At 44.0% G+C, this 27198-nt stretch overlaps 1 protein-coding gene across 1 annotated transcript; it reads right to left on the minus strand.

Moving 5' to 3' along the window:
• Positions 1-665: 665 nt before the first annotated feature.
• Positions 666-26474, minus strand: LOC311233146 (diamine acetyltransferase 1-like). Its single transcript, XM_084320037.1, has 6 exons — positions 26024-26474; positions 25839-25890; positions 16731-16814; positions 7240-7341; positions 5792-5832; positions 666-1783 (listed from the first exon to the last, which is right to left on the minus strand). The coding sequence occupies exons 1-6, from the start codon at positions 26087-26089 to the stop codon at positions 1616-1618; spliced, it is 513 nt and encodes a 170-aa protein (XP_084176163.1). The 5' UTR covers positions 26090-26474; the 3' UTR covers positions 666-1615.
• Between the last annotated feature and the right edge of the window lie 724 nt (positions 26475-27198).

Below are 27198 nucleotides of genomic sequence, written 5' to 3' on the forward strand. Positions count from 1 at the left end.
GAGTATACTGAGAACAGTGTGTGATGAAGGCAGTAGGTTTACCACGATGAGGGCAACGAGAGTATACTGAGAACAGTGTGTGATGAAGGCAGTGGAAATGAGGGCAATTTATTCCCCCCCTTTTCATGTGTGTGATTGTGTGTTCACCCAATAGCCTTAGTTAGGAGTTTGATTGTGTATGTATGTGTCTGTGGCAGGGCCGTGCAGAGACCTTTAGAGGGGCAGGTGCAACATTTTTAAAAAGGGCACATGTATCAAAATGTTAGAACACCAACTACAGCTTAACGTAACCAGCCAAACTATAGCATTAGCAACCAATATTCAGAGAATATAACACGGAATTTTACAACAAACTGCATCATACTGTATGATTTATCTAAATGTATTATAATTATTATTATTTGAAGATTCCTCAATTGCAGACTACTCTCAGGCTGCTAGAGGACATGAGTAGTTGGTGTTTGGTGGTACTTAAAAAAAAAAAAAATTCAAAAACTGAATTTCTTTTTAAAGGGCACTTTGGTCATCAAGGGGCACATGGGCAAGTGCTTGGGCACCCAAAGCCCCCCCCCCCCTTCTGCACGTGTCTGGTGTGTGGCTTCATAGTTAGACAGTAGAGGTCATATAGATTCATAGTTTAAAAAGAGCTAGATGTTTGTGTTTCAATCAACTTTATTGGCACTTCAACCCCACCCCAATGTAAATGATTGTGTGAATGACTAGAAAATAATATTCCCACCACTAAAAATCATTGTGAATGTATCATAGGGTTATGATGTCATCGTGTTGTCATGCTGCAAAGCAAAACCATGTGAGGTATCATAAGTCAGTCATTGCAGTATAACTTTACAACCCAGGAACAAAATAGAACAACAGGTTACAATCATAAACAGGATTACAGTAATAAGCAGTGCAGTAAACTTCACTTTTGACATTTTATTAATGGATTCAGAATTTATGATGATCACAATCCAAGGTAAACCCTGTAGAATAATGAATATTCTGTATCTATGGTTACACCTTGTGTTTACCCATCTACGACAAGTCAAAATGCTGTGAAAAGGGTCTATTATATTGATTTGTGTGAGTTAAGTCAGTAGGAAGAGAAGAGACAGTTCTGGTGGGATCTTATCCCAGACCAGCCAGGGTCTATAAGAGCAGAGAGGATTCTGGTTGGATCTTATCCCAGACCAGCCAGGGTATATAAGTGTTTCCAGAGGGAGGAGGTCTACAACACTATCTCTGGGCACTACAGACAGGTGTCTCTGAAACGTCATAACAGAGATGTGAGCACAACCAGGGGGCAGGAAACTAAGCTGCACATTGGCCTCAAACAGTTAAAACGTTTTGTTATGTAGAACATTTCACACGTCCGCTTGTGGTGTGGAATAAAGGAGGGGTTTGGTTTGGTAATAGCTCATCATTGCCTGATAAGTTAACTAATTATTATGTCAATCTGTGCCGTATGACCCAATTAAGATAAGTGTACAACTTCCACAATGCGTTCCTGTTAAAGTAAGGCGCCAGCTTTTCTTATGTGTTAAATAGAACAAAAATACTGTTCCTCCTGATCACAATACCACCCTGACTGCGCACACACCTCGTGAAACCCTCTCTATTTGGCACTCAGTTTCAGCAGGTCTTGCTTCTCGATGGCGAACAGCCTCCAGCCCTCCTGCAGGGACAGGTCAGACGCTCCTCGTCGCTTGTAAAACTCAATGGACGGCGTGTTGTTTTCCGCCACAATGAAGTGCATGCTGCTGCAGCGGGTCTTCACAGCCGTCTGAGGGGGGAGAGAGAGAGAGACAGGTGATACAGATCATAGATATATATCACTAGATGACTCACCCACGCTGCTGGCCAACGGAGACCGACGTTGCCACATGGCGGCGATCTTACGTAGGTGGAGCACACCCACTCATAACGTGCATGTACTTTTGAAATAACCATAGCTTGCTAAATCTTCAACCGTTTGGTTTGTTAAAAACATCAGAGATGTGGTTATCATACTGCATACTTATAATGGACTTTCATATGAAAATGTTAATTAAAAAATTAAAAAATTCTTCCAAGCAAGAATCATAGCCACGCATAAATTCTTTTGTAATAAACCAAACCGTTTGTAAATCCGTCAAGATTTCAGCGAGTTAAGAGTATTTTTGTTTGTGCAGATCACCTTAACACTTTGGATGCCACTGGTGAACATGGTAAAACATGGTTGAATGCCAGCACCCACTTCAATGATATCGTTGTGAACGCATAATCTATGTCTTAAATTATGGCTATGTGGCTTATCAATGACTTGTTTGCAGTCAACATTGTCAAAACGGATTGTTTTTTTAATCGGTTCATTTCCGTTTTATAGCATTTTGAAAAGCCCTCGTTTTCTTGAAAGTTTCAGGAAAATATAAAGATTCCGTTATAAGCGGCATTTACTGGAATATTCTGGAATACACAAAAAACAAATGTCATTTTTCGGCCTATTTATGAATAGTTTTAAATAAACGCTAGATTATCTAGTATATGTGTACTTATGCACGCTAGAGAAGCGAGCTGAAAAATCTATTCTCTCATTTCCTGATCAGCACACACACACACACACACACACACACACACACACACACACACACACACACACACACACACATATAGGGCAAACGCTGATATCTCTGTGAAAACAGATCCGATTATCCTAAGACTGGTAAAATAGATTCCTTACCTCAGATCAGATGTTCTCCAAAAATATTATTCCAATTCCTGATCGCCATTCCAAATATCAATCGCGTTTATTGATTCAGCGCTGGGTACTGTAAATATGTATTCCACGCTGTTTTCCGGCTCAGCAATCACTTCGATCTCTTCGGATGGCTTGCCGGATAAGTAAAATGGGGAAACTGGATTCCCCCCCCCCCCATCAGTCTAATCCAATGGGGTGCAGTTACACAGGGAGAGACGATAGGGGGTGGTATTTTCTGACGTGAGGCTAGATTGATGAAATATGAATAAAAAAAATAAAAAAAACAACAAACAAACACTATATAGCGTTGCTGGCATTCAACGGTCGGCATGAACTAACGACATATAGCGTCGCTGGCACTCAAAGTGTTAAAGCAGTAGTCCACTCAAGCAAGATGGCCGCCAGTGAACTACGCGGGAGACTCCGCCTTGAGCCATCTTGTCTTTATATATATATATATATATATATATCTATGATACAGATTGACCAAAATTAGCAAATTAGTTAGCAAAGCTGCAATCATTATTTTATGACCACTAGAGGGCAGCAAGGAGACACAGTAAACACAGCACTCCCTCCCTACCCAATACGAATGTCTCGTATTCTGACAAAGTGATCATTGTAAATGCATCATGTACAAACATAACACTGCCTTCCTGGCACAATCTTGTTGTTTAACTGAGAGATTTGCTGGAAAAAAAACTCTTGTTTTCGTGCATGGATTACTAGATTTCAACTACAATACATGCTACTTTCTCTTGGGCATTTCCTGGTTGTTAAATGTGAAAATGAGCCAATTGAGAACATTAGATACTTAACCTACAAACATAATAATGTTCTGAAGGCAAAATAGTGATGTAATTAAGAGATTCACTAGAATAACATAAATAAACAAATACAATTTTTTTCACCAGATACAAAATATTTTCATATTTAATACGGCTCCACGTCTTGTTTCGCCTGTTGGGCTGCTCCATATCTCTCACTGTGTGCTAGTTAAACATAATTATATACAGCTCCACCCCTGAACTCTCTTCTCAAATGCTTCTGGGAGCATTGATCAAGACTATGCGCCCACTTCAATTATTTCCCACGCTGTGTCACACTGTGTCACAACTAGACTATGGCGACATAGTTTATAGATTTGCTTGTCCTACTGCCTTAGCCAAACTCAATCCGCTTTAGATTTATCTCTAATTCACATTATAGGACGCATCACTGTACACTCTATTCACTAATTGGTTGGACTTCACTGGCTACACACACACAGGTTGCAGCACTGGTATGTTTTTAATAGGCTGTTCTTGGAAAACTTCAGTTCCAAGCTTGAATTAATTCAAAACTCGCTCAACCTCAGATCCAGCACCTGGATGCGCTTTAAAATACCTCCTGTGTGTGTGTGTTTATTTGTTTGTTTATTTATGGATCCCCATTAGTCTACACCCATGGGTTAAATACTATTCTTCCTGGGGTCCTAACACACAACCTACAACATTACAGTACATTTCAGTAACAAAAAACTATAAAAACATAAGAAACACCTAACCTAGCCTAAGCACATTCTCAACATCTTCAAAGTCTCACAAAGAAAACACACAAAAGCTCCAACCACAAATACAATACTAACTAAACTAACTAACTAAACTAACAATACTAACTAAATAAATCAGTAACTCAACTGTATTTCACCATTCATAACAGCATCCTTAAACTTTTTCTTAAAAGTAAATTTGTTGCTGATCATCATTATCTTCAGGTATACAATTCCAGTATGCAGCAGCTCTATACATTACGGTTTTCTTAAAGGGGAACTCCAACATTTTGGGAATTAGCTTATTTAACATCTTCCCTGGAGTTAGACAAGAAGATACATACCTTTTTTGTCTGTGCGTGCATTTTAGCTTTGGGAATAGACGCTCCGTTAGCATAGCTTAGCTTCATCACTGGAAGTGAGGCAGGACAGTAGCCTTACAGTGCCTTACAGTGTATTGCAAGGTCTGACATTGACCAAATTTGATATGCATGACCTTGGTGGGCTCTAGGTCAACTCCTGAAAAGGGGTCAATGTCAGACCTTGCAATCAAAAGTTAGGGGGCGCACTGAAATTATGGCAAGGGTTATTAGCCCCCTAACTTTTGATTGCAAAGTCTGACATTGACCCCCTTTTCAGGAGTTGACCTAGAGCCCACCAAGGTCATGCATATCAAGTTTGGTCAATGTCAGACCTTGCAATACACTGTAAGGCACTGTAAGGCTACTGTCCTGCCTCACTTCCAGTGATGAAGCTAAGCTATGCTAACGGAGCGTCTATTCCCAAAGCTAAAATGCACGCACAGAGACAAAAAAGGTATGTATCTTCTTGTCTAACTCCAGGGAAGATGTTAAATAAGCTAATTTCCCAAAATGTTGGAGTTCCCCTTTAAGTGCATTTGTTCTTGGTAGAGGTAGAGTAAAATGAAGACCCATGGTGTGTCTGCCTGTGACATAGCCATGTCTAGTATTGGTGGGTTGTAGTTCTGACCACAAAGACTTACCAATTTTATAAATATTAAACAAAAATGTTACAAGGCTGCATGCCAGCCTCTGATCCACTCTAAGCCACGACAGAGCGGCATGCATTCCCCCAACACTACTACTCTAGCGGAGGGCGAGACGTGCCGCTCTGTGTGTGTGTGTGTGTGTGTGTGTGTATGTGTTTGTGGAGGGGGTACATTTCAGGGAGGTATTTGTCCAAATATGAAGGAGACACCAAAATGTATGAATTCTACCCCCCCCCCCCGTGTGTGTGTGTGTGTGTGTGTGTGTGAGCGAGAGATTTTATAGTTGAAACTTGTAAGTTCAGTGTAGTTCAGTTCTAGTGTTTTTGATTTAACGTTCCGCTGTGATAACTTTTTCTTCTAACAGAATAATTACCTCTTTTGTCATTGTCAGCTGAGCTCTTTGTTGTATGTTTTTACAGTGTGAGTTAAATAATTACACTGGGTTTTCTGCATTACTGCCATCTAGTGGAAAGAGTGATGGGAATCGGTAACCTTGAATAACCAACTCACACACCTCACTCAGAGTCTTCAGGATCTGGGAGCCGATTCCGTGACCTGTAGGAAAAACACAGCAGATAACGACTCTGTTTAACCCTTTCACTGCCACACTACCAAATGGTTAACCCTTTCACAGTGACAATATAGAAGGTTAACCCTTTCACTGCCAAACAACGGGTTAACCCTTTCACTACCACACTACAGAAGGTTAACCTTTCACTACCACACTACAGAATGGTTAACCTTTCACTACCATACTACAGAAGCACTGTAGCTGTAGCACTCCTGATGACTTGTCATACAGAACTTACAGTAAGTCGCTTTGGATAAAAGCGTCAGCTAAATTACTAAATGTAAATGTACATAAGGTTAACCTTTCACTACCACACTACAAAAGGTGTGAAGAGTTAACCATGAAGCCAGGAAGACTTGGGCTTTTGATGAATGAAACACTCAGCACAGATTCAGTGTGGTATGACCAGCTGAACAGTGGCGTGCAGAGATAGGGCCGAAAACGTAGTAATTTTATTACTTTCCCAGTAACGAGTAAAGTAAGGCTTTACAATTTCCGAAATAGTAATTATACTAGTTACTAATCCAAGTGACACTGCGTTACTGCGTTACATTGTCTCACAAGCACACGTCATCTACTGAGGTCCGCATATAAGTGTAATCTAACGTTCCATTCAGGCAACAATGTAACACAGTAACGCAGCGTCACTTGGATTAGTAACTGTAGTATAATTACTATTTCGGAAATTGGAAAGCCTTACTTTACTCGTTACTGGGAAAGTAACCCAGGAAAGCCTGCCTCCTCACTAACACCCGGTCCCGTGAACATATCACTCCTGTCCTCCACTCTCCACTGGCTCCCGATCAAGGAATGCATCAACTTCAAAACACTACTCATCACCTACCTGACTGATCTCCTTCTTCCTTACCGCCCCACCCGTTTCCCTCCGGTCCTCCTCCACTGCCTCCCTCACTGTCCCGTCATCCAAGCTCCAAAACGTTGGTGATCGAGCCTTCTCACGCACTGCACCTCGACTTTGGAACTCCCTCCCTCAGACCATCAAAGACTCCCCCACAATCTCCACCTCCAAATCCCACCTCAAAACCCACCTGTTCGCCCTAGCCTTCAACCTTCCCCAACCTTAACCCCTCCCCCTCCAACCTGTTTGTGATCTTTGTTACTGTGGTCTGATGTTTTCTGTGTATCATGCTGTTTCCCCTGTTTTCCCGTGGTCATATGTTCTTTTTGTTTCTTTGTTTTCTCTGTTTTCCCCACCTAATGTCAGCGACTTCGGGTTCCTGAGAAGTGCTTTATAAATGCAATGAATTATTATTATTAATAAAATGACTAAGTAACGTGTTATTGCCCAACCCTGCTCATGAGACATGAGAATAATTATTTGTAATATGTCCCCCCCTCAAAATGACACAGTGCAGATTTAACAACTTTACCTCTGAAGTCCTCCATGACGTAGAAGTCCTCGAGGTAGAGCAGCTTCCCGATCCAGGGGTCATAGGTGAAGTAGTACATCGCAAAGCCAATCACAGTGTATCCTGAAAAACAAACAATGAGTCATAGGTCATAGGTGAAGTAGTATATCACAAAGCCAATCACAGTGTATCCTGAAAAACAAACAATGAGTCATTTCTAGAGCGTTACGCTGCATTCATCTACTAGAGGAGAACTCCAGCGAGGTTAATGCATGTTAAAAGAGGAACAAGCACACAAATGAAAAATTGTAATATGTTATTTCCATGGTCCATGAAAGTTCAATCAATATTTCTGAACATGAGCTACTCTTTCCCTCAAAGCCAGAAACCAGAGAAGTAAGACTGTAACTTCTGGTGTTATCAAGTATAAAGTCTGGAGCTGCTCTATAGACAATGAATATGAGGCAGATTTTGTGGACCTACAGAATGTTTATTTCTTTTTGTGAGCAAGAGCATATGTATGTATTGTATTGTAATTATTATGTATATATCTTGTAATCTACATTTATATTGATTCAAATACTGGACTGTCATAGTCCTGTGATTTATTGTGGATTTTTACTGTTAATGTTTGTGTGTCTAGTTTTATGTCATGTCAAAAATTGAAAATAAAAAAAACGTGTTCAAAAAAAAACATTTACATTTAGTCATTTAGCTGACACTTTTATCCAAAGCGACTTACAAGTTCTGTACGACAAGTCATCAGGAAGGGCACAACTCTATCAGCTGAGTAACAATGTTGATCAAAGTGTTGAGTGCTACAGTGTAGGTTAGTATATTAGGACAAGTGCATGACAGTAAGGTTAGTTAGGGTTAGATTATTATTATTTCTTTTCATTTCAGATAATGGTTGAAGAAGTGCATCTTTAGTCGATGGCGAAATATTGGACGGGTTTCGGCTGTCCTAACTGTGGTGGGCAGTTCGTTCCACCGTTGTGGGGCAATAACTGAGAAAAGGCGGCTTCTCCTTGATGACCCTCCTGGAGCTCAAATAGGAGTGTGTTACGGTCTGGGTACGTGTGTTGGACCCAGGTGCAGTGCAGAAGAGACACAACAAGAGACAGATGTTGGTTCTCGAATTTGAGCACTGCTCCTTTAATTCGAGTAACTTGATGATGAAAAGAAAGGGGAGAGAGCAAGTCTCCAAAACATGCTAAATGATAATAATAACACTACACAGAGAACGGAGAAATAAAGGGGAGAAAGCAAGTCTCCAAAAACGTACTAAATGATAAACACGTCACACAACGGTGCTGCATACTCGCAGTAATAATAATACCGCTACACAGTAAACGGGAAAAATAAAGGGGAGAAAGCAAGTCTCCAAAAACGTACTAAATGATAAACACGTCACACGACGGTGCTGCATATACTCGCAGTAGATACACTTTAAATAACGAATGCAAAAACAAACAATAGCGAGACGTAGTCGCGGGGAAAGCTACACTTTCCAAAACATGTTAAACACGGCACGGTATCAATGACACAATAACTTTGAGCAAATTGATTGATTGATTGATTGAAAAGTTTATTAACAGATTGCAGAATGGGTACAGTACAGTACAGCTCAATACGTACAATTGTTACGAGGATGCAGACCTGAGAAAGACTTGTCTTGTTTCCATCAGGGTCCCCCATTTTCAATTCATCATATGACACACACGACATACAGATAGACAGTACTGCTACATCTATACATTTATGACATACCAGATTTGCAAATACAGTACTGTTTGTGATACTAAAAAAATCCAGAAAAAGAGTGTATATACATTTGACATAGAAACTGTGCATTGGAGGAGGTTGGGTAGGTGGGGTGGGGCTGTACATTTGAGGTGGGGGGGGGGGGGGGGGGTTGGGTAGGGGGGGGGGGCACTGTACATTGGAATACTGACAAAGCCATGCTTGGTCTTTATTGTACAACTGGGTTAGGACATTTGTAGGGGCCAGTTTCGAATTGCAGTCTCCCGTAGGTGTTCTTTGAGAGTGTTTTTGAAGGTGGGTAGTGATTCACATTCCTTTACAGCTTTGGGTAGGGCGTTCCACATTGATGTGGCATAATTGCGAAACGTGTTTAGTCCCTTGTTTGAGCCGAATCTGGGTTTTACATGATTTGTGGAGCTCCCTCTGGTGTTGTGATCGTGGTATTCACTGACCTTTGGGAAGTATTTTGACATGTACATGGGTACCTTGGTCGTGTAGTGTATCTTGTAGACCAGGCCCATTGCAAGTTGCTGTACTCTGTCGTCTACTCTAAGCCATCCTAGGTTGGCAAAGTGTGCAGGGGTGAGGTGGGTTCTAGGAGTCAGGTCAAGCAGTAGTCTGACTAGTTTGTTTTGAGATGTTTGTAATTTAGTTTTTATTGCCTTTGAGGTGCTTTGGTACCATGAGGTGCAAGCATAGTCGTAGTACCCTTGAATGAGTGCTCCTGCCAGAGTCTTCAGGGTATTCTTGTTTACCAGAGAGGAGATCCGGTACAAGAATCGAGTTCGTTGGTTGACTTTTTTTTATTACATTGGATGCCATTTTGTCACAGGAAAGATTAGCCTCTAGGATGGAACCCAGGTAGGTAATTTCATCTTTCCTTGTGACAATATTGTCACCCACTGTAACTGAGAAGCCGTCGGTCTTGCTGAGTTTGTTATTTGAACCGAAGAGAATGGACTCTGTTTTGCCCATGTGTAATGATAGTTTGTTGTCGGCGAGCCATATGCAGATTTTGCCTAGTTCCGAGCTGAGGGTTTTTTCCACCTGTAACTTGTTCTTGTCAGAGACCAGCAGGGCTGAGTCGTCCGCAAACAGGAACAAGTTGCAGTCACAAGCTGACGACATGTCATTTGCATACATTAGGAACAGTAGTGGTCCAAACACATATCCTACGTATATCTCCTGTGGCAACGTGGGACGATAAGACTCTAACATGAATGCATAGTAGTTACTCACGGCAAGGTTCAGTGATCGACTGACAATCTGAATAGTAACCAGGAAGAACATATAAAGCCAACCTAACTATACACACCAGGTACCAATTAATGCAATCAGGGCAGATAGACAGGTTAATTACCACCAGGTAACGCTAGGGCTTTTGCTCCCAGAGGAGAGCAAAACCCCAACCGTTACAGGAGTGGGTCTGAGATGGCCAGAAGATGCAGAGCGTAGGGGTCTTGAGGGTGTGTAGCTAGAGACCAGGCACGTGCACACATAGACGTGAAGGGGTGCCCGGGAACCTGCCTTTTTCATTTTTCATTAGAAAGTGCCCTTTTTATGCCCCTTTTTTATTAATTTTTTTTACTGTTGCACATATAGATAGACTGCCCTGCCCTTCCAAATGAAAGATGTCATGATAGAATCTAAATATTAGGTAAAGAATGAGAGATAAATGCACCTACCCCTCTCCTGGAACTGGAAGGACCCATTATTTACGCGCGCTGCCAGACGCCTGTATACTTTCCGTAGCCGCATTTCTGGCAGACGCTCTCTGATTGGCCGACTCCAGTTTCTACACTGGTTATTAAGCCTAGCCACTCTTCGAAGTAGGTTCAGGTTAGAGTTTGTCTTAGAGCATGACGGCAAGTTCTTTCGACGGTTAAGCTTAGGAACTCTTTCAAAGTTGGTTAAGGTTAGAGTTTGTCTTAGAGCATGGCGATAGAACGCCAGGTAGTTTGCAGGCTGTTCGACGCGGAAATGGGCAAAGACAGACAGTAGACACAGCTCATCAGTACTTGTGTTGTGCTAACTGCTAACAATAAGCTATTTGGCTGGATGCAGTCTGGACAGTCGATATACATCAAGACAACAGTCTGTAACTGTGGGACAGTGGACATAATACTTCATCAAGCCCTCCTGACCTGGACTACGTTTCAACTAACAAGTGAGTTAATGCGGTTGTAGTAAATATTGACCTTGAATTCCATAACTAATATGTGTGAATAAAATAAATGAATCCATAATGTAAAAACAGGGCTTAGCCAAAAGTGCAGTCCAAACAAACCCCCCCTTCTAGACTGGAGTGGAGAGAACGACAGTTGCCGGTCATAAAAGGCCACAGGGGAAGTCACACCCCATAGTAAACAGGCTCACTTTAAATAGCAGAGGAACAAGGGGTATTACACTCTTGTTATGGAAGCCTGATATATCTATCACAGATAGACAGAGTGTCAGTCTGGTGAATAAAGGTTGTGTGGTTTTATAGGATGTCTTGTATCAGTCTGAGAAAGCACTGACTGTACTTGGATGATATTAGACATCTGTAGCCATATAGATTCATTTAGAGGAGATTTGGCCACACCTAGGAGGGGGGGGTCATCAAGACCCCCCTTCTGACCCCAACAGGAACACCGACGGGGGCCACTAGCAAAACCCCTCGGTACTCAGCAAAAGACCACACCAAGGAGGGGGGGGGGGACATCAAGACCCCCCCCCTTTCTGATCACTGAGGGAAGACGACACCAACCCACCCGGGGACAAGAACCAACCCCCCACAGAAGACGCCGATTGGACCAACTGTATTAGTAAAATGTGCTATTATTGGCCAGAAATTATAGTATATAAGGGCGAACATATTGGTAGTTCGGGAGCCCAGACCAAACCAACCCCAGGGGTCTGCGGCTCCACCCCTCCCCACCAGAGATACGACTGAGCTGTTTTTATGTAAGTAAGCCGGATGGAACCACGATGTTTGGTTAGAATAGAATGTAACTTAGCTTAGAAACCAGGCTTACTTATATACAAAAAGGGCTTACAGTATTGTCAATGTATGTTCAAATTATGTTAACGAGTGACTGTTTTATGTACCTGTTGGGGTTTGAGATGCAAACCTTGTTGATTCCTGTACACAGCAGCCATGTTAATGTTTTCTGATAATCCTTGTATGTGAAAGGCAACCTTTTATTCACTCTTGGCCCTGGCTCAAATAAATCAGTTGAGTTGAACTACAGTTCTGGTTGTCTGGCGTACACGTTTATTCTTCAGCTGCTTAAGTCAGATGAGGAGACCAACAATTCTATCACGTATGACCCTTTCTCCTCCTCCCAGATAGCAATCTCGTTGTACTGTACAATAACCTTAGATTATTGTAGGATTCTGTAGAAATATACTACACGGTCTCTCTCTCTCTCTCTCTCTCTCTCTCTCTCTCTCTCTCTCTCTCTCTCTCTCTCTCTCTTGCTCTCTCAACACAGCGTGCCCGCAGCTGTTGGTCTAGAGCGCATATTGTGTTATTAAAGGGACACTATGTAGTTTTGGTGACATCGGTGAAACTGAATGTACCATAGACTTGTATTAACCAAAAAAATCGGGCTCGCGCGCTGTGCGCGCTCACATTGCATTTAATAATTGATGCCCTTTTCTCCTTTTTCGGCACCTGCCTTTCTAAAGTCCTGTGCACGTCCCTGCTAGAGACCATTGACCGGAGGTAGGCAGGAACGGTTCCCTTTGCCGCACGATATGCCAGGTCGAGGGCCTTGAAGCGGATTCGTGCAGCAATGGGGAGCCAGTGCAGGTCCCTAAGAAGTGGGGTGACATGCGCTGACTACGGTAGGTTTGAGATCAGGTGGGCCGCTGCGTTCTGAATGAGTTGAAGAGGCTTGGTGGCAGTTGCCGGGAGGCCAGCAAGCAGTGCGTTGCAGTAGTCGAGGCGGGAGATGACTGTTGATTGGATGAGGAGTTGGGTGGCTTCTTTTGTCAGGAAGGGGCGGATCCTTCTGACTTTGCTCAGGAGGAATCTGCAGGTTCTGCTTGTCGCTGCGATGTGAGCGGAGAAGTTCAACTGGTCGTCGAGGACAACACCAATGTTCTTGGCGGTCGGGGACACGGTCACAGGTGCATTCTCGACTGTGATGGAAAGGTCGGTCAGGGGGGAGGATTTGGCCGGCAGGTGGAGCAATTCTGTTTTGCTGTTTTTCATTCAATCAATCAAACAAACAAACAAACAAACAAACGTGTGATATTGTGTTGCTTGTCTCTATATATCTATATAACAGTACAGCCACACTCAGTACAACCAGGGACTGCATCCACGTGGTGGTGAATTACACATCCAGGCCTGTCAGAGATTTGTTCTCTACCGAGTGCAGCTTTCTAGTTGTCTATGATTTGTATTCTACTGAGTACAGCTTTCTAGTTGTCTATGATTGGCTCTCTACTGAGCTCAGCTTTCTAGTTTTCTATGATTTGCTCTCTACTGAGCATAGCTTTCTAGTTGTCTATGAAGCAGCTTCAGACTTTATATTTGATGACGTTGCAAGGCAGTTGTAGACAGTGAATGATTCACTTACCATGTGGCCTATTTCCCTTCTAGATGACATTCACTTTACATTCAACTGTAAACATTAACCCGCGCTGGAGTTTGCCTTTAACTTGTCCTCTTGTTTGACTGTTAGCGTTGACCTACTTAACTTGTTATGTTTTCTTTCGTTTCTTTCTTTCACAGGCTGGGAACAAACATGGTGGAGTAGACTCTGACAGACTGAAACTTTACAGTATTAGCCCTTTCAAAGACTCTTTTTAAGTATTTGTTCGAAAGAATCAATATATAATTGTTGACCTCTTTAAGATATTGCGACCCATTACATTCCAATGTACTCAAATATTGTAAAAGAGACTTAACCACATTTTTGTGGGCAGACCAGCTAGCCTATAGCTGTTGGCCAAAAACACCTCTCCTGGGCCCTCATTCATCAACGTGTTCTACGCACAGATCTGTGCTTACCCTGTGCGTACGATCATTTCTAAGCAAAGAGTGGGATTCATCAATTTCGATTTGAACTTGACTCCGTGCTTACATCTACGCACAGGTCAGACCACACTTACCTGACGCCCAGTGGTAGAATATATTATTACAACAAGGAAATGAGCTTCTGTGCATAATAACACTGGCATGTTCTGTACGAACCGTAGTTCATTATAGTTCATTGTAAAATAGCAACAGTAGTGTAATTATGGTCAAAACCCTATAAATAGCATTTGGAATAATAGATCTTTCTCTCAGAATGAATGCAGCATGGTTTATATAGCGTTATCGGAATATACGGGGTGTAGGCTACTGACTGACTGCGCTCCGCGTAGCTTGATTGATTGATTGATTGGAAAGTTTATTAACAGATTGCAGAATGGGTACAGTACAGTACAGCTCAGTACATACAATTGTTAATTGGGGATGCAGACCAACTTTCGTCTTGTTTACATCAGGGTCCCCCATTTTCAATTCATCATAAATCATAAAGCTCAACTCGTTATTATTTTGCGCAGACCGCAGAAACACGGGAACGTCTTGATTATATTTAAAAGGCTTTACGTTAAACAAAACAAGTGGAATTTCGAAGCTGTAAGCAGAATACAAGTCATATGAATATAGTGTTCTTCCCCCTTTTTACTGTATAAGAAAGAATAGAAAACGCATTGCAATGACACCATAGTGGACAGACTATGTATATGATGGGATTCAAGTTCGCGTTTTTGTTGATCATAGGCATGCTGTCAGAGTATGATATCTTCAAACATTCTAGAACATTTGTCGTCACAGATCATGTCCTAATAGAACATAGGCTATGGCATGGATCGTGATATTGTGTGGACAATTATTACTGTACCGGTACCACCCATTGTGACAACAGCCTTGTGAGTCCCGCACACAAACATGATGGAATTCAAGTTCATGTATTGAAAGGCAGGCTACATCATACATGCAGTGAGATTCATTGTTCTTGTATATGATCTCTATTATTGTTTATATAGGCTACCCAATACTGACATCAAAATAGATTGTAGTATGCCTCTAGAAATCATATGCAGCAGGTAGAAAATCGACGGGAGATCCATCGCGATTTGGAATAAAATTGAGGAGAACTTTAATCCCTGGCCCTGGGTATTAATCAAACAACACGGGAAAAGGCAGTCATATTCCAGCGCGGTCTTTATTAGCCGACAACAAAATAGATGCCTCTAAAAATCATATAGCCAATCGAACACAACTAATAAAGGCATTCATATTACAGCACGGTTATAATGACACACAACCAACGCCAAACAGTGGTCAACGAACGGTCTTTATTAGTATTTTGAGCTGTCCAGGCAGAATTGCAGCAATGGTCTTAGGGAGCCGTTGATATCTGACATCACCGTTTACAAATCCGCCTTTTATTTATCCCATAATACGCGATAGTGTCTTCTTGGTTCGACAGCAGTGAATTCTTCGTGGAGTTTCTCAGAGTCCCGCTCGGGTCAGTCCATTATTTCACATCCCATGGGGGGTGTTTCCTCACTTTCATGACCATATATGGATAATCATGCACGAGCATTGACGGTAGAACAAAGTTCTACGGAGGAGCGTAGAGCCTGCGTACGCACCGTGTGATGAATCCCGACTTCCCTGTGCGTACACTAGTTCTACATTCCGTGCTTACGTGTGGAAATAGAACATATTCTACGTCCACGTTGATGAATGAGGGCCCTGGAGTTTTAAGCCAAGCTAGTGGTCCATACGCCATTCCATTTATTTGTACTAAGCTAGGCTAGCTTGGAGCTAGATAGCTTTCTACTGAACGCACAGAGAGGAAATTGGTATCTTCTTGTCTGACTCTGGAGAAGACGGTAAGTTCCTTTAATGGATGGTCTTGAATGGTATTCATTAAAGTATTGGGAGCTGTAATCCAGTGTGCTGATATCCATTTCCTTTACATTCCCCCTGTATCTGGCCTAAACAGGTTGGATCTGCACACAGCTACTCTACTGCGATTTACAAAAGGATTTATCATAATATTTCCATAATCTTTTGGTGACTATATGATGATAGTGGTGACCAAAATATGATGGAAATAGCATGATATCATGGTTTCAGTTGGATTATACCATGGTATTATTTGAGTACAAAAGTGGTGCCATATACATACTCTTTAGTCTTTATCATGGCAGTACCGTGGTCAATTATTTATTCAATGGCCAGTACCGTGGTAAAACTAGAATTACCATAAAAACAACCAAGCATTTCACCTGAATTTAACCCCACAACCAAGCATTTCACCTGGATTTAACCCAACAACCAAGGATTTCACCTGGATTTAACCCAACAACCAAGCATTTCACCTGAATTTAACCCCACAACCAAGCATTTCACCTGGATTTAACCCAACAACCAAGCATTTCACCTGGATTTAACCCAACAACCAAGGATTACACCTGGATTTAACCCAACAACCAAGGATTTCACCTGGATTTAACCCCACAACCAATACTTTCGTGTGTGTGTGTGTGTGTGTGTGTGTGTGTGTGTGTGTGTGTGTGTGTGTGTGTGTGTGTGTGTGTGTGTGTGTGTGTGAGAGAGAGAGAGAGAGAGAGAGAGAGAGAGAGAGAGAGAGAGAGAGAGAGAGAGAGAGAGAGAGAGAGAGAGAGAGAGAGAGAGAGAGAGAGAGAGAGAGAGAGAGAGAGAGAGAGAGAAAAAATTAAAAATTATTTACCCTTTGAACTCTGCTGATCCTTAGGAACTTCAACCACAACACAGTGGTAGAACGGGTGATCACCAAAGCCATCCTCAAGTAACTCTGGCAAAGGAAGATCACCATAATTGTCTTTTCTTTTTATAGTGGGGTGCCTGGAGACTCAGTCATTTCAAATTGATGCAAAAGTTTCGTTTTCACTTCTAATTTGAAGATAAGGGTCTATAGAAAAAAAAATATTCTGGAGTGTCAAAAAAACAGTTTGAATTTAAAAGAAATGTTTGCCCATTTTCCAAAATGGCCACAATCGAAATCATGAATTTTTGAAAAAGGTCTTAATTTTCATACAATTGCTCTGTAATATAATTTTGTATTGCTATTTTAAGTCAATACTGTGTGAAGAATCAACTGGAGTTCAAATATTGATGTTTAGAATATTCTGGTATGGCAAAAATCAAAGATGGCTGCCAATTTCAGTATTTTTTAATTACGCTTCATAACCATTATTCTATTGAACCTAGAATAGTGATGTTGGTGCCTATACTAGGGATGCACGATAATTATCGGGCCGATAATTATCGGGCCGATATCAGCAATTATGACGTCATCCCGATAAACTCGATAACGTTATTGATAGCTCCGATAACATATAATACATTTTTTGGTTAAAAGAAATCCGGTGTGGGTGGATTTGGATGAAGGGCGCTTGTTTTTATTATAGCCTCCTCCCGTTTTGCCAGTACTGTGGTAAAACTGATAGCGTGTGGTTTAGGAACAGGGAGTTTTTCACAAATCGAGCGCTCCCTTTCTTGGCTGTGACGTAGTCACGTTACATTCGGAGACAGACAGTCGATCTGCCAATTACGTCCCACGGCTTGCACCCACCTCTTCTTCTTACCACCAATCAGAAGCTCTCGTTCGTTTATTTACCTCCGGATTGTCAGCCATTACTCTACTCGGAGCTAACGTTATCTCCCCGCCAGCCACATTGACAAGTACGAGCGCTTATACATTACTGGCAAATGTCTTGTTGCACTTGTGGCAACGAGTGTTGTCAGCATCGACTTTAGTAAAATAGACCCAGACTTTTGAACATTTCGTTCTCTCCGCCATTATGAGAGCAGAGCTGTCTGTACTGAGTCGGCAGCGCAGCACCCGTGTGAGTGAGTGTGTGTGTGTGTGTGTGAGTGAGTGTGTGTGTGTGTGGGAGGGAGCCCGCTCGCAGGCAGAGACAGAGGCAGGAGAGATAATAGACAACGGCCAACAAGATTAGTTTGCGATGTTTAAATTCCTAAAAAAAAAACTCCATAATTTCTCGAGTACCGATAGCAGTACCGATGACGTCGGAGCTTATAAATACTAAAAAAAAAAAAAAAAAAATTTGATAAAAAAAATATATATATATATATATACAGTTAAAAAAAATATTATAATACAATAAATATCGGTTATCGGTATCGGTATCGGCTTGAGGAGCATAAAGTTATCGGTATCGGTATCGGTATCAAAAAATCAATATCGTGCATCCCTAATATATATATATAGTTAAAAAAAATATTATAATACAATAAATATCGGTTATCGGTATCGGTATCGGCTTGAGGAGCATAAAGTTATCGGTATCGGTATCGGTGTCAAAAAATCAATATCGTGCATCCCTAGCCTATACCTAGGTTTTCATGAATGAGTAATTCAATACAAATTAAAAGAAACATGATGGGAGAGTTAGATATGAGAATAAGATACCCCACTCACATGTTTTATTTTGTACATACAAAAGAATGTCTACGAATCAACTCACAGAAAACAGGACCAGGCAGCAGTGGACCCATCCTGCTTCGTTCATATGTTTGTACCACCTGTGGGCCGAAATATTGTCACCCAACCTCAGGTAAAAGTTTTGCAGCCAGTGGCAACATAGTTCATTTGATGTGGAAAAGGCCGGTTGGTGGTTAGGAACCGCCAACACCCCCTAGAGGCCAATTTTTTATCTGAGCACTTGACAATCGAACCAACATTTTTCTATAGACCCTTACATTCAAATTAGTAGTGAAAGCGAAACTTTTGCATCAATTTTAAATGAAAACAACAAATTACCCATACACGGCCCTCCACTATTAGGAATATGTATAAAAACAGTCTCACCCAAAACACCCAAAAAACTAGTTAACTAAAGAAGAAAAAACATTCCTGGACCATCATCAAGCAAAACCATTGTTTTGGTTTTAAATTATACTTTGATTACAGTTAAAGAGGCTGTTGTGGAGTGTGTGTTTTATATTGCTTAAAATAATACATAAATAAATATCATATATTTAAACATTTAAAATTTTTAAAGGAAGCACTTGTTTGCCTAAAAGAAAATGTGGTAATTAGGTTAGATATAATTATATACCTGTAGTAGGGCTGTCCCCGACTAAGGATTTGGATGGTCGACTAGGATTGGCCAAAATTTGCCGTTAGTCGACTATTGGTCGACTTAAAAAAATATATATAATATTTAAAAAAAGAAAAAAGAAAAAAAAATCTTTTTTTATCATTCCATTTGGGCTGTGGGGGGTGCTTAATGTCTGAAGGAGTCGACTGAAGGCTTCTTGTCCTCTGCAAAAGCATGCAATTGGTCCACTGATGGATACATCTGGATATTTGTCTAGTCTAGTGTGTTCATTAGATGGGTGAAATCCTCTTTCAGTGCCTCTGTGCCTGTTTTCGTAGGCAGTTAGCCTCTGGTATGCGTGCCATTAGCGTTAGCCACGCTTCTAGGCCTCTTTTCTTTTGGAATTTTTTTTTTTTTATATTCGACCAAGAGGTTGGCCAGTCGACTACGGCTCCTTTCAACCGATTAGTCGACTAATCGATTAATAGGGGTCAGCCTAGTTAGATATAGGTTATATTATCATACTGGCCAATCGCGTCTTGCTCTTCGCCATAATGAGATATCTCTTACCTACTGTGCTCATGAACAAAACAATTGCACTCTCATGCACGTGACCAGGCCACGCCCCTGCGTCCTACTATATGACGCCGGACATGGTCACACTCCCCCTTCCTCTTTTTTTGTTTCCAACATGGATGCTGCAGTGCATAACAGCGCATCGGGCCTGGCCTGGGGTTTCCTCGTCTCGTGACAGTGGATCGAGGGACGTCGCACGGCGGCTAGCTGTCGGGCTAGGTCGCGCACAGGTAGGGCCTGCGCTACCAGGCATCAATGCTAGCGTTTGTGATACTGCTCGTTGTCCCGTGAGACAACCAAGTTGTGTATTGGCGCAAGGGGCAGGATATCTGGGTAAACGTTGTCGTCATGACTCTGAGTTGGATGTTTTCCCAGCTATCCTGGAGCGCGCGGCTAATGCTAATGCTACGATGCTGGGTCACTGTTCCTTTGTTCCCCGCCGTGGGCTGTCACCACTTTTCCCTCCTCTTAACCGGTTCATTGATGAAGGTCAGTCGGTAGCTAATGTGGGGGGTTTTGCTGAGGCTTATTTACCCTTTTTATGGGTGAATGGGCTGACAACAGGGCGCAAGGCAGGTGTGCCCTGGCTTGAGAGCCAGGTAGCATTGATCCTTTGCCCTGGCATGGTTGAACGGTGTCCCACCCGGAAGCCGACGCCTGAGGGCGAGTCGGCCCGGCAGGTGGCGGTATGGGCTGATGAAGTTTATACCGCCACAGGATGGAATTTAGCAGCCACCAGTGTCATTGCTCAGTTGACTGTTTTTCTGTCCACATTGGTGTCGGGTAGTGGGGCTGTAGGGCCAGCCGACACCGAAAACATCGCGCGTGTTTTTGGGGTTATAGAACTTTTAACTCAGTCGCAGGCTATAACCGCAGGGAGGATCAGGATGCTATCAACTCTTATTCACAAGCATCTCTGGTTGGAGCAGTCTTCTTAGGGCTCCCCTTTCCGCGGAGGGACTCTTTGGTCTTTCCACAGAAACACGGGCGGTATTTGACCTGGGCCCCACACCGCCTCGCACTACGCAGCCAGAGGTGAGAGCGTGGCCTCGTCAACGACTGTGGCGAGGCCCTCAACCAGCGGCCATGTTTCCCCCGCCTGAGGTACCCTGGACACAACGAAAACAGGTGATCGCAAGGCCGACAGTCTTGGCGGCCAAGGGATCGGCTACATTAGATGAGCACGCCCTAAAAAACCGTCGCCGTCTAGCTGTGTCTAGCTCGCTCTCCGGTCACTCCCCCCCCCAACACCAGCGGGATAAGGGCTCTGATTTGTTTCCTTTGGTTGCGGGCCGCGTGCTTTCAATGAAGCGCAAGCGGCCCCACGTTTCGCTTCTCATGGGGACAGGGGCTGACACCCAGTTGATGGCTAGGCCTGGGTCTGTCCGTGAGAATGTTGTGCTGTCAAGCGGCTCCCACGCCACGCGTTCTGCGTCTGTGGTTGGTGAGCCTGGTGTTACGTCTGTCAACAACAAAGTTGTCAGCGGGGGGGCTCGAGGCCTCTTGGGGCACAGCGCGGGTTCCCCCAACCTAGCCTTCGCCAGGCCGGGTATCACGTTAGTGCCTCCCACGGCCAGATGACCGGCAGTGGTAAGGCAGGCGCGCGTGATTTGGGTGGTAGTAATATCACTGCAGGGCTACGGTGTGTAGGAACCCACCCTATCGGGCAGTGTGGGGACCTCACACCTTGCATGTCCAGCTGTAGAACAGTTCCTCAGCAATCCATGCTGGTGAGGTGTTCAGTGGGGGAGCTTTTGTCACCCAGTGTGATGTCAGCTTCCCCCGTATCAAACCGGCCCTTTCTGTCGGGGTCCCCCCTTGGGTGCGATTGCCTCGTTGGTAGTGTCAGGCTCCGATATCCCGACTCCACAAGACACCCTGCTCGCGCGGTTGGCGGGTCCAGGGTTGGCAACGCACAGTGGGTGGGACCGGGCCGCCTATCTACGGTTCCTAGCGGACCAGCGCCAAGTGGGGCCGGTTGTGCTTTGGGATTATCATCACATATGGCTACAGCAGTGCCGTATGTCGATGTGGATGGAGAGAACACTGAGGCGGGGGCTTGTGTTGCAGTTTGCGCTACCCCACCCTCCGTTTTCAGGTTTGGTGCAGACCTTGTTGTCAGGGTCAGCAGCAGTGACAGCTCTGGCCGACGAGATCCAATCTCTGTTAGCGAAGCAAGCCATAGTCGTGGTCCCAAGGGAGGACGCGATGTGTGGCGTTTACTCCCGGTATTTTCTTGTGCCCAAGAAATCGGGAGGTGTCAGACCTATTCTGGATCTGTCTGCGTTCAATCGGCTGATTGTGACGAGGCCGTCAAACACCTGATAAGCTCCGTCAGAGTGGGAGACTGGTTCACCTCCATAGACCTGAAGGATGCGTATTTTCACATCCCGATCTTCCCTCCTCACAGGAAATTCCTTTGCTTCCTCTTTCAGGGTGTGGCGTATGAATACCAGAGGCTGCCGTTCGGCTACTCTCTGGCCCCCCGCACATTCACCAAGTGCGTAGAGACCGCGCTGGAGCCTCTACGTCGTCAGGGGATATGAGTTATTTTCTATCTCGACGACATTCTGCTCCTCAGCCGGCCGGAGGAGGTCGCCAGGTCTCATACCAGGCTGGTGGTGGAATTCCTCACCAGTCTGCGTTTTGCTGTGAACTGGGAGAAGAGTACTCCTCTTCCCAGTCAACAGGTGGAGTACTTGGGCTTGGTTCTAAGCTCAAGGCCCATGAGGGCAACCCTCTCGGAGCGGCGGCGAGTGGATATTCTCGACGCGCTCAGGGGGCTCCGTCCTGGCAGGACGGTTACGGCGCTGTCCGTGATGCGCCTACTCTGTATGATGGCATCTGCTCACTCTGTGGTCCCTCTTGGCCTCCTCTTCATGAGGAGGATACAGAGGTGGTTTTCCAGTATGGGAATAGACCTGGTGAGAGGCAAGTGGAAACGACTGAATGTTCCCATGTCAATACTGGGGGATCTCGACCACTGGGGGAGGACTGGTACCCTCACCAGCGGGATCTCCATGGGCAGCAGGCTATCACATGTCACAGTCTTCACCGATGCCTCCCTCACGGGATGGGGGGGGACATGTCGGACCAACGCAGTAGGGGGCAGCTGGACATGCCATGCTACCCGGTCTGCACTGCATATCAATGTGTTGGAATTGAAGGCAGTCCTTCTGGTCCTCAAGCGGCTCGGCCACTTGGTGGTGTGCGAGCACGTGTTGGTCAGGACGGACAACACGACGACAGCGTCGTATATATCAACAGACAAGGTGGAGTACGCTCCATCCGTCTGCACAGGGCGGCGGTCGAGCTCTGGCTATGGCCGTCTCTCAATCTGCGCAGCCTGAGGGCGCTCCACATCCCTGGCAAGCAGAATGTGGGCGCGGATGCGATGTCGCGGGCGGTCCACGTTCCGACGAATGGGGACTACATCCAGACATAGTCAGACAAGTCTGGGACCGGTTCGGGGAAGCCACGGTGGATCTGTTTGCGAGCAGACAGTCTCACCAGTGCCCCTTATGGTTCTCGGTCAGGGGGGTCAGGGGGGTGGATGCCTTCTCGATGTATCCATGGCCGCCCGGGATTCTGTACGCGTTCCCCCCCATACATCTGATAGCTCAGCTGTTGGAGCGGATACGTCGGGAGCACAGGACCTTGATCCTGATCGTGCCAGACCGGGGCACGGCTGTGTGGTTTCCGGTCCTGATCCAGCTCTTGGTAGCCCCGCCGTGGCCTGTTCCTTGGTCATCGCGGGCCCTCTCTCAGGCGCACGGGTCTCTGTGGCTGTTCCCTGTTCTGGGACAGTTGCTGATGGTTTGGCTGTTGAGGGGGTGAGTCTGGAGGGGATGGGTCTTGACCCTTCTGTGGGCGACACCATCCGAAACGCGCGTGCTCCCTCCACTATCGCGGTTTACGCGGATAAGTGGCGTACTTTTCAAGAGTGGTGTAAGGTGGGGGGCTGGGACCCGGTGTCCTGCCCCCTGGACGCTGTCCTTTCCTTCCTTCAGTCTATTTTGGGTAGACTGTCGGCCTCGACGGTGAGGGTATATGCCGCAGCTATATCCTCTTGTCATGTGTGTTTTTGAGGGTGTTACGTTGTTCAGCCACCCTCTTGTGAAACGTTTCCTGCTTGGCGCTCGGCGTCTCAAGCCGGTGGAACGCTCTCTGTCTCTGAGTTGGGACCTCCAACTGGTCCTCGGCCGGTTGTCTGAGGCCCCGTTTGAGCCTCTTGAGCAGGCGTCGTTGGAGCAGCTGTCTTGCAAATAGCGGTGCGACTCTGAGGCCTAATCCAGTCTTCGTGCCAAAGAATATCCGGAGCTCTTTTCGCTCCAGGGATATTGTGATTCAGGCGTTTCATCTGCCTCCTCACGCTAGTGGGTTAGAGGCGAGCCTTCGTCTGTCGTGTCCTGTCCGTGCTTTGGGGGTTTACCTCAGTCGGACTCGGGATCTCAGGGCTGCCAATCAACTTTTTGTTTGTTACGATGGCCCCCGCGCTGGTAAGGCACTGTCCAAGCAGCGCCTGTCACATTGGTTGTGCGAGGGCATTGCCCTTTGCTACACGTTGGCTGGACAGGCCCCCCCTGGGGGTGTCAGGGCGCACTCCACTCGTGGAGTGGCGGCCTCTGCCGCCTTGTTAGGGGGGGCCTCGGTGGAAGACATCCTTGTCCTCCCTGGGTCCCTTCGTTAAGTTTTACCTCATGGACGTGACTGGGGGTTCTGTCTCCCAGGCGGTTCTGAGGTCTGGGACCTCCCATGCGTCCTGCCTCTCGGTGGGTTAGCAGGGGTGTGTGGGTGTGTGCCACGGGGTGATGTGTCACACGTGGTCCCGCCTGTACTGTGCGTTTTTAGGGGTCTCTGGTTCCCTCTTTTTCGCACTTTGGTGGAGTTGACTGCCTCCCCCCCTTCGTTAGGACGGGCGGGTGGACGGGACTCCCCTCCCCCCTGGTAGTAGGGCTTGCGGGTCCTCAGGGGGTACACTTGTCGGGCCACGCGTCTGCTCTGCCCCATATCTCATTATGGCGAAGAGCGAGACGCGATTGGCCAGTATGATAATATAACGAAAGGTTATCCTATAACCTAGTTATATGAATACTGGCTGAGCGTCTCGCTCTTAGCGCCCTGAGGTCCCTTGGTTGGATTTTCAGTGTTGGAAACTTTTCTGAGGAAGGGGGAGTGTGACCATGTCCGGCGTCATATAGTAGGACGCGGGGCGTGGCCTGGTCACGTGCATGAGAGTGCAATTGTTTTGTTCATGAGCACAGTAGGTGCTGGAGATAAGAGATATCTCATTATGGCGAAGAGCGAGACGCTCAGCCAGTATTCATATAACTAGGTTATAGGATAACCTTTCGTTATATATACTGTAGTTATATATAGTTAGATATAGGTTAGATATACAGTAGTTAGATATATATAGATATACTGTAATTAGATATAGGTTAGATATAGTTATATATAGGTTAGATATAGGTTAGATGTAGTTAGATATATGTAATATATAGTTAGATATAGTTATATATAGTTAGATATAGGTTAGACATAGTTAGATATATGTTACACATAGGTTAGATATATACTTATATTCTTGAAATATAAAATTTTATTATTTTACTAGTCATTTTGTAATATTTAGGTATTTATGCTAATGTAATGAGGTGGGTTGGGTTGGATGGGTGTGTGGGGGGGATTATGTTTGATTATGTTATGTATATTGTTCCGTATGTTTATTGTTGGTTTTTTTTTTTTTTTTTTTTGGACACCAGGAAGAGTAGCTGTTGCCATTTGTAACAGCTAATGGGGATCCAAATAAACTTAAACTGTAGTTAGTTACACATATGTTAGATATACTGTAATTAGATATAGGTTAGATATAGTTTAGATAAAGGTTAGATAGTTATATATAGGTTAGATATAGTTATCTATAGTTATTAGTTAGATATGACATAGGTTATAGGTTAGATACTGTAATTAGATATGGTTAAATATAGTTAGATATAGGTTAGATATAGATTAGATAAAGGTTAGATATAGATTAGATATAGGTTATACATATTATTATTATTATTATTATTATTATTATTATTATTATTATTATTATTATTATTATTATTATTATTATTATTATTATTATTATTATTATTATTATTATTATTATTATATCTATGTATAAATACCTTCCACAGTCAAAACGACCTGCTCCTCCATTTCCTCAAATTTAGCCAGTTCCTAGAACAAACAAACAAAGAAACAAATAAACAAAGAACGAGTTCAATTAGCAAAAAGGAATGCCAACATGTAGGGGTTAAATAAAAATATGAATTGAATTAGTAGAATTTATATGATGAATTGTGGAATGTACCTTTATGAGTCGCAATATGTCCGGCACATCCTTGGGTTCAGCTTTCCGTAATATAAAGTTGGACATTTTCTTTTCTTACTCTTTTTCCCTCTTCTTACTAGTCCTCTGAATGTAAAGACAAGCAAAATCTGTTTCTTCATTCGCTTCCCAGGAGTTTGCCTCCCCTTAGAAGAAATAGCGCATAGGGAATTACATTCGCCGTCAGTCTCGCTCCAAGAAGTCGCCTTGCTCCAAGAAGTCGCCTCGTACTGAGCACGTCTCCTCGATGCGCCTAAAAGTAGTCACTACTGCGTCCTTTCCTGTTGTCGCCTCAATACTAGGAAGTCACCGAGGAGAGGAGGAAGCGAGGAGGACAGTCTGACGCATCAAGCCAGGTTACGTCAGTCCAAGCACGGTTCCCAGGGCACAAAGGAAAGGAGGAAGTGTAGTGAAAGAAAGGAGGGGTAGTCAGGATTTGTGATCCACCCGTATCCAGAGATCCCCAGAGATAACAAATAACACTCACTCAGTCACTCCTTTCCTCAATCCATGGTTGCTGTTTTATGATACCTTATCTTTAGGCGAGTCAGGACTTTTGACCTGAAGATCAGACAAAAAGGAGAACATGCAATGTCAAGTTGCTCCCCTGTCTCCTTTGTACTTCTGCTAATTCTCTCTCTCTCTCTCTCTCTCTCTCTCTCTCTCTCTCTCTCTCTCTCTCTCTCTCTCTCTCTCTCTCTCTCTCTTTATTTATCTCTCTCCCTCTTTCTTTCTCTCTCTTTCTTTCTCTATTTTCTTTCTCTCTATTTTCTCTTTCTTTCTTTCTGTCGACAAGCACACGCACACATGCGCAACAATGTTATGTGTTTTATGGATAGGTATAATTTGTATATGATTTAGGCTTGCATAACACTTATCACATGACTTGGGTCTTTATGACATCTCACTCCTTGAAAACCAGAAGGATATATTATAAGCATAACACATAACCACTAACTCAACCACGAGTATTACAAAAGTAATAATCTAGAACATTTTCACATTAATACGGCAATTGATACAACACAATAGTGATTCTACCTATACATAATTCATGAATGTTTTTACATTTGCTGTTCTGGGTCTGGTAGGACCTTTCTGGGGAAATCATCTGATACATAGGAAGTGAAGTGAAGAAGCAGCATTTTGTTTCGAAT

This window comes from Notolepis coatsorum (genome assembly GCF_963971535.1).
Source record: "Notolepis coatsorum genome assembly, chromosome: 8".
Taxonomy (NCBI): domain Eukaryota; kingdom Metazoa; phylum Chordata; class Actinopteri; order Aulopiformes; family Paralepididae; genus Notolepis; species Notolepis coatsorum.